The 13,988-nt window shown below is 43.0% G+C and overlaps 1 protein-coding gene across 1 annotated transcript; it reads right to left on the bottom strand.

Moving 5' to 3' along the window:
• Window positions 1–10,636: 10,636 nt before the first annotated feature.
• LOC115819768 (secretory phospholipase A2 receptor-like) lies at window positions 10,637–13,337 on the bottom strand. The gene is made up of 3 exons (XM_030783269.1): window positions 12,872–13,337; window positions 12,142–12,359; window positions 10,637–11,041 (listed from the first exon to the last, which is right to left on the bottom strand). The coding sequence occupies exons 1-3, from the start codon at window positions 13,335–13,337 to the stop codon at window positions 10,637–10,639; spliced, it is 1,089 nt and encodes a 362-aa protein (XP_030639129.1).
• Window positions 13,338–13,988: the final 651 nt, after the last annotated feature.

Below are 13,988 nucleotides of genomic sequence, written 5' to 3' on the forward strand. Positions count from 1 at the left end.
ATGGCCACCAGAATTTTCAAGTGAGTAATTCTGTGATTTTACTTATACCTGGCTACGCAAAACAGAGGTGTGTGAGAGTGTGTCTGGGTGGGTGCCATAAAACAGTGAAAGGCGATTATGGGACTTGAATCCTTCTGCTTAGACTCCCCCTCAAACTGATAAGCCAAGGTGTCAACTTTGGTGTCCTTTGAAGCTAGGTGATAGGAGAATTGAGAAAAGAACATGGCCAACCTGGCTTGCTTGGGATTCAGTCTCTTGGCTGACTGGCTGTGTTAGGCAGTGCAATAGTCAGTCAGTACCATGAAAAGCTCCTGAGGCCCCTTCAGCCAGTGCCTCCTTTCCTCTGACGCAAGTTTGACGGCAAGCAGTTCATGATTATCCACATCATAACTTCATGGAGAGAGTTTGGGTGGTGAAGCATGTCTTTGTGAGAAAATTGCTTCCACTCCTATGTCCAAGGCATCCACTTAAGTAGTAATATCAGAGGGGCTCCAGCAGAACTGAAACCTTGAATGAACTGAATATAAAAATGTTCAAAACCCAGAAATCTTTGTAATTTCTTCATTGTTGTAGGCTCTGGACAGGAAATTACCGCTTCCATTTTGGACCGGTCATTCTCTACTCCTTCTGGACTAATCATCTGTCCTGAGGAGGACATGGTAGTTTGATGAAACTGCCATTTCTCAGCCTGTAAGTATAGATGGTTCTGAAGAAGGTGCTGCAAAACTGATGTGACATGGTTAATATGTTCCAATGAAGTTAGAAGAATGAATGAGAATGTCACTAATGTACACAACATATCTTCTCAACATTTGCCTGCAAGTGGCCTTAATTTTACTCATAAAGGTTGATATATTCAAAAGGAATATCAAGTTAAGAATTAGTGAATAGACTCTGGTGTCAGTGTTGGTGGCAGGAATTTTAACAGGTGTTACAGCAGGTGTCAGGATTGTGAGAAAGATCCATGAGATTGATTGCTTGTGTAATCATAGAATGACCTTAAGGACAGGTGATATGGTGACCAAGAAAGACAGTTATTCTTGATGTATGATACTCAGGTCAGTAGTAATGGATTTGGTAATGCAGAGCCAACTTGGCTAATAATTTCCTGTTACCTATCCTAATTTTGCTCTACAAGGGAAAGCTTGTAAAAGTAGAAGGTGCAGGGATACATTTTAGAGGGTGTGCCATGATGCTGCGAAAGGACAGCTACAACTTCACTCATTCAGTTTCAAAACCGCTTATCCTAATTAGGGTCGCGGGGGGTGTTGGAGCTGATCCTAGCACTCATAGGGTGAAAGGAGGGGAGACACCCCCAGGTTGCCAGTCAATTCCAGGGCAGGCACACAGACAAACACACTCACACCTAGGGCCAATTTAGTGTCTCCAATTCACCCAACCTGCATGTCTTTGGACTGTGGGAGGAAACCAGAACTCCCATAGGAAACTCACGGTGACAACATGCAAACTCCATACAGAAAGGCTAGGCCTTGAACCTGGGACCTTCTTGCTGTGAGGGGACAGCGCTACCCACTGTGCCACCATGCTGTCCCCTTACAAATGCATGGGCATCCAGTTCTAAAACAAATGGCAGTGTTGGGTCGGGATGAGTGAGGATATGTGCTGAAGGGAATAAATCCTTTAACTGGTGGAAAACTGCTTGAGCAGATTGTTTCTCTGAAGTGTCTTTGGGGGTTTCCAATGAAGGATTGTGGGAGGTGCTGCTGCAGTGATGACGTTCCCAATACATTATCTGTAGAAACTGGTAAGTCATAAGATGCGCTGCATATCTTATGATTCAGGGTTTTGGCCAGTTAAGTAAAGCAGACAAGTCATTCTCATCCATCTGAACACCCTCAGGACCTAAAACATCACCCAAGGAAGAGGTGCTTGTTAGGGCCAGTGAGGCCTAGTTAGAGCTAAGGAGCCAAAAGCAGACTCAGAGGGCAAGAGAGGTGACTTAGTAGTTTAATGAGGAAATAAGTCCAAAGCAAAGGGCAAAAATACAGGAAAGATTCAGGTAGGGGCTAAGGCTAAAACAGTAGTCAAAAAACAGGCAGAGAGTCAGGAGGTATGGTGAAGCAGAAAAACCAGGCAAAGGTAACCAGGGACTAGACAAAACTCACAAGGAGGAAACAGGCTTGGGTCACTGCCAGGCAGGCAAAAGGTCCAGGCAGAAGTACCAAAAACACCAGGCAAAAAGTCAAAAACCCTAAAACAGACTAGATCAAAGAGCAAAATACAAGGCAACAGATCCAGATAGAAGTTTCAAAGACAACAGGTAAAAGTCACAGATCCAAAAAACAGGATGGGTCAAAGAACAAGAATGCAACAAGGCAAATAGCACAATGATCAGAAACTTGGCAAGATAATCTGGCAAGAGAGGGGAGATTCAGGCAGGGCTTAAATGCTGTGGCTGATGAGGTGAGTGGCAGCAGGTGAGCGGGAAACAGGCAGGGAACAGGGTAAAACAGGGACCGGCGCAAACCTGGAACAGACGGACAAGACATGCAAGACAAGACACAAGGAAAACATGGACTAGGACTTGGTACTGGTCTGGACCGTGACGGTGGCATTCCAGTGGAACTCACATTTCTCTGCTTTCTCTTGCTAGTCTTTGCAGTATCATTCGTAGTGGCTTCTGGTGATTATGAGTGCGGCCTCCCATTCATTTCAGTCTCTACACAAATGAAATTGTAGTCACTTCTGAATTCTAATTTTGTGAATATCGTTACTGTACAGACTCATTCCAAAACAGCGGGAATTAGAGGAGGTGAAGAAAGAGTATATGCAGTGCTGTATATGTATGTATATGTAATCGAATCAGTTTGGAACAGGTGCTGTTCAGGATCAGGAGAGGCAGTGCATGGCCAGACCAGGAGGGACTGAACTGACAGTTGGCTGGCGGCACTAACGACAGCATCAGACTGAAAAGCCGCAGAGCTTTGGCCCTTGAGTCCCTCTGATGTATGAATCAGTGTCAGATCACACAGGCCAACACAACACATGGAACTGAAGTGTTTTAAACAAAGAGCGTACTATTTACACAATGACCTACTCTGACCTATTTAAACACTGTTTATCTCTATGTTTATCCTATTCTGTAAAAAAACCCTTCAAACTTCTGTTGTCTGAAAAGAAGAAAAGATTATTTTCCAGAAAATAACATGTAAAAACGATATTTTGTAAAAGTCATCACCAGTTTAATAAGTACATGTGATTTATTATAGGAACAGGCCAGGATGAGAGGTGTTCAGCTACTGGGCAGGATTTGGTCCTCCAGTCCATTTTGACCTTTGTCTATATATACATCTCTACACAGAATATGATAATATTATAGAAAATATCTTTACATGCATACACAACTGAAGCATTTTCAGCATACGTGTGAAAAGGTTTTTCCTCTGCCTGTCAGTTTACCCCCCATCTCATTTGGTTTAAGCACGTTTTGAAGTTATGAAACATTTTTTAATGGGTTCAAAGAAGGAGCTCAACAGAATTTGATATTTTTATTAAGATTTAATGATGTAGTCATATATGTAGTCATAAACCAGGCACGCTGATCCAGAGACGCTTACAGATATTTACTTACGTCTGCCCAGTGCAGTTTCCTCTGAGTTCAGACCTAAACTGCTCCCATCTCCCATATGGATGACAGTCATCGTTTTATTTTAATATCACAAATATCACAATATTTCAATGTTACAACTGTAAATATCACAATATCTCAATGTTTCAATGTTACAATTATAAATATTGCAATATCACAATATCCCAAAAGCTGCTCTCCTTTCACATTGATAAGGTCCACGGAAAAGTTCAGATGATTTATTCTGCAGTGTGAACAGAGCAGACTCCTTCGCTGTGTCACGGTGTCATTACAAACACTCAGTGTGAGGTCGGTGACCTGGTGACCTAAATGACAAGGTAACATTCACACAGAAGACTTGGGGTTTAATTAGTTAAATTAATTTGGTTTATGGAGGCTCACACCATTTAAACTGAAACTGTTTTGTTTTAAATTGAGTACACATATTTGAGAGAGAGAAAGAAAGAGAGAGAGACAGAGAGAGAGGGATTCTTGAAATCAGCATTTCTTGCTCTAACACGATATTTTTAAATCTCAGAAAGTTTGTATACACTTTCATCTACGGTAAACAAATTTAGATTATAGATAAACTGGTCATAACTGAGCTGTGGATATGTGTGACTAGTTAGAGGTTTTTGACTCTCGATCTGTGTGTGTGTGAGTGTGAAGTGGATTAGTGATGGTGTGTGTATGTGCATGTGTGTCCAAACCAAGATTAGTCTGGTCAGTGGCTCTGTTGTGTTCTGATCTGGGTCATTTGCATTTTGAATAACACTTCTCTCTTGAAAGTGAAGCTTTAGAACACCATCTCTTCCCTCTTAGACTCACTCCTTCTCTCAAAACCTCTCAAAACAAAGTCTTAAGAGTGTTTCCCACTTTGATAGCCTATTTCAAATTCCTCTGGATGTATACAGTCACAATAATATCTGACTTTTTAAAAGTGAGTTTAGCATATTTTATGTCTAGAAATCTCATACTTATCATACACCATCTCAAACATGTCTCATTCCTGCTTTATTGATGCTGGTGGGTGTCCACATGTCTCCCTCTATTTATCTTCTCCTCCATCTCAACCTCTTTTTGTCTGCTGAAGTCAGAGGTGAACCTGAGGCATGATGTCCATCCACAACTCCTGCACTCAGATCAGGAAGACACAAGAATTGCGTTTGGACAATCAGCCCTAGGCTCCCAGGCTCCCACTGAGAGAGAGAGAGAGAGAGAGAGAGAGAGACACCTAGTTCTAGCCCCACTCTGACTAGCTGTATTGAAAGTAGACAGAAACAGAATTATTTTTTGTTTTGTTGGTGTGTTCAGGATTAGACAGATTTATGACAGAATACATTACTGTTATAAAGGGTGTTATAAGCATTGTGGCTGATATTACACCCATTTTGTTACACTTTGCAGCTGGAAAAATTGAACTTATGACCAAAGAAATACACATTTATCTGTGTAGACTCATCTTGTTCATGGCATTGTGTTGAAATCTGACTTTTTCAAATTTGCCTTTTTCTTTTTTGGCTTTTCAAATTTTTTGGCAGGAGTTCACCCAAACATTTAGATGAAACTCCTCAGTAAATTCACAAATCAGAAAAACCTCCATATGTTTGTGAAGGCCTTTTTCTAAGCCTTGTTTCAGAAAGGTGTACTGGAGTTATCATAGTTATCACTTGCCATATATCAGTAAAAATCACCTTGATTTTCATCCTATCTGACAGCTGAAACAGAGAAATCGATCATTCTGTTCATTTACAAATCAGTCTCATGTCAATCTTGTTTGGACTACAGTCATGAAACACACTCCAGCACAGCAAAACATCTCTGAAGAAACCCTAACAGTTTGCCACAAAAATCGGCTACTTTCATATTACATCATTACCCATGAATACTCACCAAGGGCCTCTAACCAAACTCCCTGACCCGGCTCCATCCTGTTCACCGTGAGGAGAAATTTCACAGCATTCAGGAAAAGTCACCATAAAAGTTACTTTAGAAGAGAGGGAAAGTTGAGTTGATGTATTCATCAAACTCCGGCTGACCTCCCTCGGCCTCCGACACGTCCTGCACCACCACTGGCACTGGTCATTTCTCCAGGTTTGCCACTACTTGCACTTTATGCTGCGATTTTGTATAGTTTCCTCACTGGAGTTTTCTCATCCCTACCTCCTCATCTGCGTCCTGCTTCCGATCTATCCATCTCCCTGTGTGGCTCAACATGTCTCTCTCTCTCTCTCTCTCTCTCTCACTCTCTCTCTCTCTCTCTCCCTCACTCTCTCTCTCTCTCTCTCACTCACTCTCTCTCTCTCTCTCTCTCTCTCTCTCTCTCACTCTCTCTCTCTCTCTCTCTCTCTCTTTCTTCATCCATCTCATTACATGCAGGAGTGAGGTTACCTAAGAAACAGGGTCTCAATGGAGAAAATCTCTTTAGCCACAATAAATGGAGAGAGTGACAGAGGGAAAAGAGAGAGGGAGGGGACCAGATGAAGGCTGCAGAGCGATAGAGGAGGCAGCGGAGAGAGAGAGAGAGAGAGAGAGAGAGAGAGAGAGAGGGGTAGAGATGACAGGTGGATGGATGGGAGAGAGATATGAGTGAACTAGAGAGAACTATGACCGGCTTCACTTGTGTGGCCGTGTTACAATGGTTGTTCAGTCAAAGTACAAGTCTAAGGGGCCTAAGATAGATTTTTGGTGGTTTAGGCTGTTATAGAGTTTTGTGTGTGAGTGTGTAAGTAATATAACACTCTGATATAATGTTTCTGTGTGTATGTGTGTGTGTAACATAACAGTTTGATATAGTATGTGTGTTCGTGCACACGCGCGTGTGTACGCTAAAGGAGGATGTGTAGCAAAGAAGTCTTGATAAATACATTTTACACACACACACACACACACACACACACACACACTGCTTCATCGTATTCTCTTATAGGTTCAGGAGAGCCTCTGCAAGCGCAGCCACAGAGTAACTCTGATCATTTCCTTCACACCACGTTCTTAAGAGCTCTGAGACATATATTACCCTGGCAATGGTGGCCACTCATGTTGCCACGGCGATTTGCACACAAAAGGGTGTGGCGTGGGAAAGGATCCTGGGGTCAGGAGTGAGAGTCAAGGGTTCAGAGGTCACCAGCAGCTGGACAGCACACAAGAGGAGGCTGAGAAAAGGAGGGGGTGGGGGTGGGGGGGTAGGGGGGTTGAGTCAGTGGATTTAGTTGGATGTTACCGTTGAACTGCACTGACAAATTTGGTGACCACTGTGTGTGTGTGTGTGTGTGTGTGTGTGTGTGTGCATAATTGGTTGTTCTTTACAATTGATGTTTGTACTGAGACTCAGTAGCGAAAGAAGGAAGAGCTGTAAATGTGTACACGCAGAGTACCAGACATGTATTATAATGTGTGCAAACTGTCCTTCCTAAAAATGTTATTAAAGGAACCAAATCAATACTGTTTAAAATCCACTTCTCAAAATGCAGATACAGAGGAGTTCCTACACGTAGGGCTGCGAAGTCTCACTAAAACTCAGCAACATGAATCAATTCTCAGACTTAGCAAATTGTTCTCTGGCACACTGAAGTGATAGGAGTATGCTGCTTGGAGAATCTGTGAAGATCTAGCACCTGAAACACCAGTTTAATAATGAAATATCATATTTCAAAGGCTTAAATGCATTGCTAATCTGCCCTGATATGCAGTGGTACAAACTGTACAATCTGATATGAACAATTCCACTGTACATATCAGATTGTACATCCAAAACAGACTGAATTACTGAATGTCTGTATCGAAATGAGATTTGACTGCTTGATCAGTGTACAGTTGAGGGGTAGATGCGTATGTGAGTGAATTTTGAGTTGACCTTTTTGGGGCAGTCCATGGAGACACCTTTTTCAGATTTGTTTTATTATCTATCTATTTATTTATTTATCTATTTATTTATTTTCAAAACAGATTTTAAACACACAACCAAAGAGGGTAGGAAAAAAAAGTCTAAATCACTTTTAAAGGAAATGGGAATAGATGATGTTTCTGTGTAAAACTCCGGGCTATTTCATGCAATCATTATCATCATCCTGGTCAGTTATAAAGAGAAAAATCTCCCATGGGGAAAATCATCTGATTTGTCAAATGTTATTATTTTTATTTGTGCGCCCAAGTCTTTGCCCTGTCCTTGTTTGCTAAGGTCGTAGAGTGTTAGCGGGTGGTTTTAAGAGTATAAGGTAATAGGCAGGCAGAGTTTCTATTTAGTATCAGAGCGAGTGCTGACAGATACAGTAAGACAAGCAGGAATCAGAGGTATGTGAGAGTAGGCAGCAGAGCCAGGTGTTTGGTAATGACGGGTCATTGACAGACATGGGAAGTGGAGGGTATGAATGGGTTTGTTGCGGACAGGGTTGCGTGAGGGGCAGTTGTGTGCATCACCACACAATGCCGTGCAAACTCTATTCAGCTCAGAGTGAAGGTGAGGTCAGCCTGGCCTCTGGGTCTAGGACGGCTGACTTCAGAGGTGACCCCAGAGGTCAGGGGGAGACAGCCAAGGGAGCAACCAGAAGGGCAATGTAAATATGCAAATGAGACAGAGGGGCGGGGCTATTGAGCTCCTGATTTACATTCCCATATGTTCAGTGCGGGCTCACGCTCTGTCTCACGCCAAGCTTTATGGACAGGAAAAGGGCCCTTTGCACTTTTTAAAGTGTGCTCCTCAGCTCAAGGGCTCTGAAAAGCCGTTAGAGGGTTGGTATTTAGACTCCACTCAGTCACCTCCCTGTCATAGCATAAAGCGGCAAAAGTCAGGCTCAAAAAAACTTCAGGGGATTTTTTTTTTTTTGTAAACTTCATAAACTTTATTCAACTTTATTCATTCATAATTTTCACATTGACTGTATTTTCATATCTCAGACGAAACAGAGCATATGTTAGTCAGAACATGAAACAGCTATTGTCAGGTATAAACAGCACGAAAATATCCTTTTCAATCTAAAACACTGTGAGACCTCACACAAGAGAGACCAAAAACAAACATAACATATGCAGTTTCACCTTGTCCTGTGGTTATCTCTGACTGACTCAAGCATCTGTAACACTGTGTGACACATCTATGAATACTCTATGACAGTGCTTTGTCAGCCTATTCCCAAACAGCTCTGAGTGGCATGTGCTCGGAGCAAACTCATAACGAACGTGTAATTCACGGGAAGTTCCCCATTGGCGTTAACTGAATTCACTTCCCGTAAAGGGAGAAATTCACCTTTGTTGAGATATGAGTTTACTTTCCCTCCTTGTAATTAGTCAGTATAATTCTTCTGATATGCTACTTCAACAGACCAGTATTTACCAAAGATTTACATTATTTACACGTTGATGTTCAGTCAATACATCAGTAAACAGTCCATAACTAAATCAGAAAATGGCTTAACATCCCGTCCTAAAGAGCAGTCGTGTAAAGACAGCTTTGCTACACTGCTTGTGAAGATGAAGGAGAACAGTGTCCAGAGGAAAACCGCCACAGCTCCACATGACCTGATAGGTCTGAGCTGATCAGGGAGGTTAGTTTTCAGGTCGAGACAGAAAATGTTCTTTTCCTCTGAAATAAAAAAGATGCTTGGAAAACTGAGACTGAGGCACTGAAGACTACTGAGGCCAGGGGTCATTATGGTTTGAGAAGGGTGACGCTCCCCTCCAGCACTAACACTGCGTGCACTGCCTTGACCGAGGGCGCGGTTTCTGAGTCATTTGCTCTGGTGAATTCATACTAAAAAGTGCAGAGACACTAAAAAGTGTTATGTAATCCGAACTGAACACTTTAACAATAACTCAGTGAGCCTAACTTTAAGTTTCAAGTTTAAGTTTAAGTTTAAGTTTATTTAAAGCCCAATATCACTGTTTACAGTCTCAAAGGGCTTTACATGCCCACAGGATTACAACAAACAAAGCAGGGTGGCACCCCCTGACTTGATCCTCAAAGTTAACTCAGTGGGCCTAACTTTAACTCAGTGAGCCTAACTTTAACTCAGTGAGCCTAACTTTAACTCAGTGAGCCTAACTTTAACTCAGTAAGCCTAACTTTAACTCAGTAAGCCTAACTTTAACTCACTAAGCCTAACTTTAACTCAGTAAGCCTAACTTTAACTCAGTGAGTCTAACTTTAACTCAGTAAGCCAAACTTTAACTCACTAAGCCTAACTTTAACTCACTAAGCCTAACTTTAACTCAGTATCCTAACTTTAACTCAGTGAGCCTAACTTTAACTCAGTGGGCCTAACTTTAACTCAGTGGGCCTAACTTTAACTCAGTGGGCCTAACTTTAACTCACTACGCCTAACTTTAACTCAGTGGGCCTAACTTTAACTCACTAAGCCTAACTTTAACTCACTAAGCCTAACTTTAACTCAGTATCCTAACTTTAACTCAGTGAGCCTAACTTTAACTCAGTGGGCCTAACTTTAACTCAGTGAGCCTAACTTTAACTCAGTGGGCCTAACTTTAACTCAGTGGGCCTAACTTTAACTCAGTGGGCCTAACTTTAACTCAGTGGGCCTAACTTTAACTCAGTGAGCCTAACTTTAACTCACTACGCCTAACTTTAACTCAGTGGGCCTAACTTTAACTCAGTGGGCCTAACTTTAACTCAGTGGGCCTAACTTTAACTCAGTGGGCCTAACTTTAACTCACTACGCCTAACTTTAACTCAGTGGGCCTAACTTTAACTCAGTAAGCCTAACTTTAACTCACTAAGCCTAACTTTAACTCAGTGGGCCTGACTTTAACTCACTACGCCTAACTTTAACTCAGTAAGCCTAACTTTAACTCAGTAAGCCTAACTTTAATTCAGTGAGTCTAACTTTAACTCAGTAAGCCTAACTTTAACTCAGTAAGCCTAACTTTAACTCACTAAGCCTAACTTTAACTCACTAAGCCTAACTTTAACTCAGTGGGCCTGACTTTAACTCAGTAAGCCTAACTTTAACTCAGTGGGCCTAACTTGACTTTAAACCTAACTTGACTTTAAGCCGAACTTTGTCGGGTAAACACTCTCTTTGAAATCGCTCCTCATTCCAGCCTTCCCTCTGCCTGGCTCCTATCCCTACCCCTGCAGGTGAAGCAGATGAAGTTCATCCGCTCTGTGTCTGGCAGTCCGACCCATCGATTCCCCTCCCAGGCCTCCAGAGCTCCAGAGTAGCCACATTCAGCATAGGCGCTCGGCCCGTGACCGGCTGCCCAGTTCTGGTAGCAGCCTGGTACCTCTCCAGCTGTCCAGAACCAGAAACTAAACCTGCAGGTGTAGCGTAGGCCCAGCCAGACATGTGGTGTGGAGGCATTCTGGGCTTTTCTCACCACCAGGTCCTGGAGTTCAGGGCTCGGCACAGACACCAGGTCCACGTGGTTGTCTCGGCAGTAGCTCAGAGCCTCGCTCCAGGTCAGGTTCTCCCGGATCAGAACCAGGTTGTCTGTGTGACAAATGAAAAGCAGGGTCAGACTGTTTTACTTCCCCTGGTTTCCATAAGTGACAGCGATATGTACTGCCACACATAACAAATCAATTCAGTTGTTATCTGTACAACATTTCGTACAACAGACATTGTCACATAGTAACTTAGTGACTTTGGAGCATACTACAAACCCCCCCCCCCCCCCCCCCCCCCCCAGCCCAGGAAAGAGGCTGCTCTGTCAAACAGATAAAACACAGTACTGAGACCAAGGCCCTTACAACTGGTCCTGAAGCCTTCACGTTTTATCTGGGAAACAGGTTTGCCTGTTATTCAAAGACTATAGTGTTTGAAACCAGACATCAGGCCTTAGGACTGGGCATTTGGCTGTCTGATGTGGACATTTTATGGATAAAACTAGCCTGAGTAAAGCCTTGAGTCTCTGTGTTTGTAGTATTTAGCAGTCATGCTAGCTGTTGAGTGTGCAGTCTGAAAATGAGAATTAGATGTGCGATTGGTCGCTATACCTGGTGTTTGGGGGATGATGGCAGTGGTGTTGGTTGTTGTATTTGCAGACTGAGAATTTGATTGGGTTGTTGTAGATGATGTCGGTGGGATAATGGGCGTTGATTGGTTGCCCAGGGCCTCAGTAGTTAGGAGCTCCGGTGCAGGTGACAGAGAAGGTGAAGGATCCACGTTTTTCATTTCTGTACAGGATGCAATGTGGAAAGGGAACAGTGCATTCAAAAGATGAACCGTTTCGATCCCTAACTATTTTAACTGTTAGACCGTGTTTATGGACACCAACTGTTGCTTTCTCGTGCACACATAAGCATGTCTGTCTTTTTTGCAATGTGTCTATTTAACATAAAACTAAATATTACTTTGGCCCAGGCTCGTAGTTTGTTCACATTAAAATGTGATTTTAATGTTGAATTTACAGTATGTTTTATTACTTTACTTTGGTCATTCGGGTTGTGACAGAGCCAGTTCCAGACACAGCTCACCTCCCTCACAGTAGAACTGCCGGCTGATGTTGCACCTGACGTCATTCCAGCCGCCCTCGCTGGCTACCCTGGCCCCAACACAATTCTGTTCATCACGAAAATTGTTTGGCTGAGCTGGTAACCAGAAGCGATAGGAGGAGTTGGAGTCGTCTGACCACACCCAAGGGTCCTTGAAGAGTCCAATCCACACCTGTTGAGACTGGGCTGCCTCCCTAATCTCCTGATTCTCTGTTTGGTTCCTAACACTCACGAGATCTGTGTGCAGGCTCCTGCAGTAGTCCTGTGCTGCTCTCCAGGACCTGTTCTCTTCAATCAGTTGGTATGAGTCATTCCCTGTCGCTACAACACAGGCAAGGAGACCCAGATTCTTACTATATTTCCTCATAAGCCCTTTAACTGATTATCAGGAAGACGTCTCCTCCAGAGAACTGGACATGGAAATTAGTCCCAACAAACCAAATGTAAATATTTTTGAAAACACAAACTGTGCTAGTGAGACTTTTAAAGGGGCTGTGACTAACAACAATAACAACAATAACAACAATAACGACAACACCACCACCACCAACAGCAACAAAACACTTGACCGGCTGCTGGACGTTTTTCACTCTGAATCCCTCTGCGTTTTTGTCACAGCTGTCCATACAGCGAAACCAGCTGAAACCAACAACAGTTCTGCCAGCGTCAGACTGGGCTGCACAATTCTGTTTTAAAGCATATTTTTATGCACAGCTGTAACAAACACCAGAAAGTCGACAGTGCAGTAGAGACCCTAATGCCCTGTAAAAGTCCATGCAAACAGCACTGACTCCGTCAGGCATAACACTGAGCAGGTAGCCGTAAACACTCACCATTATAACACATAAAGCGTCGGGCAGTCTCACAGCTGTCCTCAAACCATCTCCCATCTGGCTCCATGACCGCACAGCCATCTTTGTTCTGATCCACCAGTGGATGCCCGCCTCTCCAGTTACGGAAATCCCGCTGCCCAGCGGCATAAAAACCAGTAAGAGAAAGAGACCAGTGCCACCTCCATATTGCTCCCCTCTGGAGTCCAATCCACACAAGACGTGTCCCTCCAGCAGGCGTGATTTCCAGCAAACGCAGCATATCTGTGTGGCTGTTAATGGTGGCCAGGTCTGTGTATCTGTCCCTGCAAAAACTCTGTGCCTCTGTAAAGTTCTTCCTGTCACCCACAAAGTGAAACCGCTGAGTCTGGCAGGAGACCAGTGTGAACAGGCCTGTGAAATGGGAATAGGACAGATTATTTGCCGTTAGTTTGAATAATGCTAACGAAAACTCATAACCAGCAGTCATATTATCTTGGTGGAATGGCACAATCAAAACAGTGATGTGTGTTTAGCTTTACTATCGTGAATCTGAAATCACACCCTTTTATACACACACCCTTTTGTACAATGCATACTACAAAGTCTGTTCCGAAAGAGCAGGTGTGATTTGAAGTGATGAATGTACAAGGGAATATTGATGAGAATACTGACCTGAGACAAAGAGGAGAGGCAACATGTTGTTTCTGTTCAGATCCAAATGAGTCGACGTCTAAATGATAGCTTACTTAAAACCTTAGACCCAGCCCACAAATACTTCCCTCTCTGTCGGAGAACAATTCAAATGATCAAGAACAACTCACAATTGATATGGCATAAGGAAGTATGGTGGTATTGTTTGCACGTGTTCTGTACACAGGAACTATTGTACTCTCTGTTTTTATTTACCTGAAATCCTGAACCAGTGATCCACACATACATGCGTCTGAATACGTCGCCTCATGCTTCCTTTAGTCTACCTGGTGAGAAAATGTGTTTCTGACAAAACTTCCTGGACTTCAGTGTGTGACTCATGGAAGAATGTCACTTTTCCTGTTCACATGCGTTTTCACTGCTCAATTTCAACAGCCTACCACGGTGATTCTTTAACATGGCAATGAAACACTGCGTGCATTCTCAC

This window comes from Chanos chanos, chromosome 8 (assembly GCF_902362185.1).
Source record: "Chanos chanos chromosome 8, fChaCha1.1, whole genome shotgun sequence".
Lineage (NCBI taxonomy): Eukaryota > Metazoa > Chordata > Actinopteri > Gonorynchiformes > Chanidae > Chanos > Chanos chanos.

Coding starts and splice junctions, on each gene's coding strand:
- LOC115819768 (XM_030783269.1), bottom strand. CDS start 13,337: ATGACTGCTGGTTATGAGTTTTCGTTAGCATTATTCAAACTAACGGCA. Junction 12,360..12,871: donor ACGCTTTATGTGTTATAATG/GTGAGTGTTTAC, acceptor CCTGTGTTGTAG/CGACAGGGAATGACTCATAC. Junction 11,042..12,141: donor ACTCCTCCTATCGCTTCTGG/TTACCAGCTCAG, acceptor CTTTTCATTTGT/CACACAGACAACCTGGTTCT.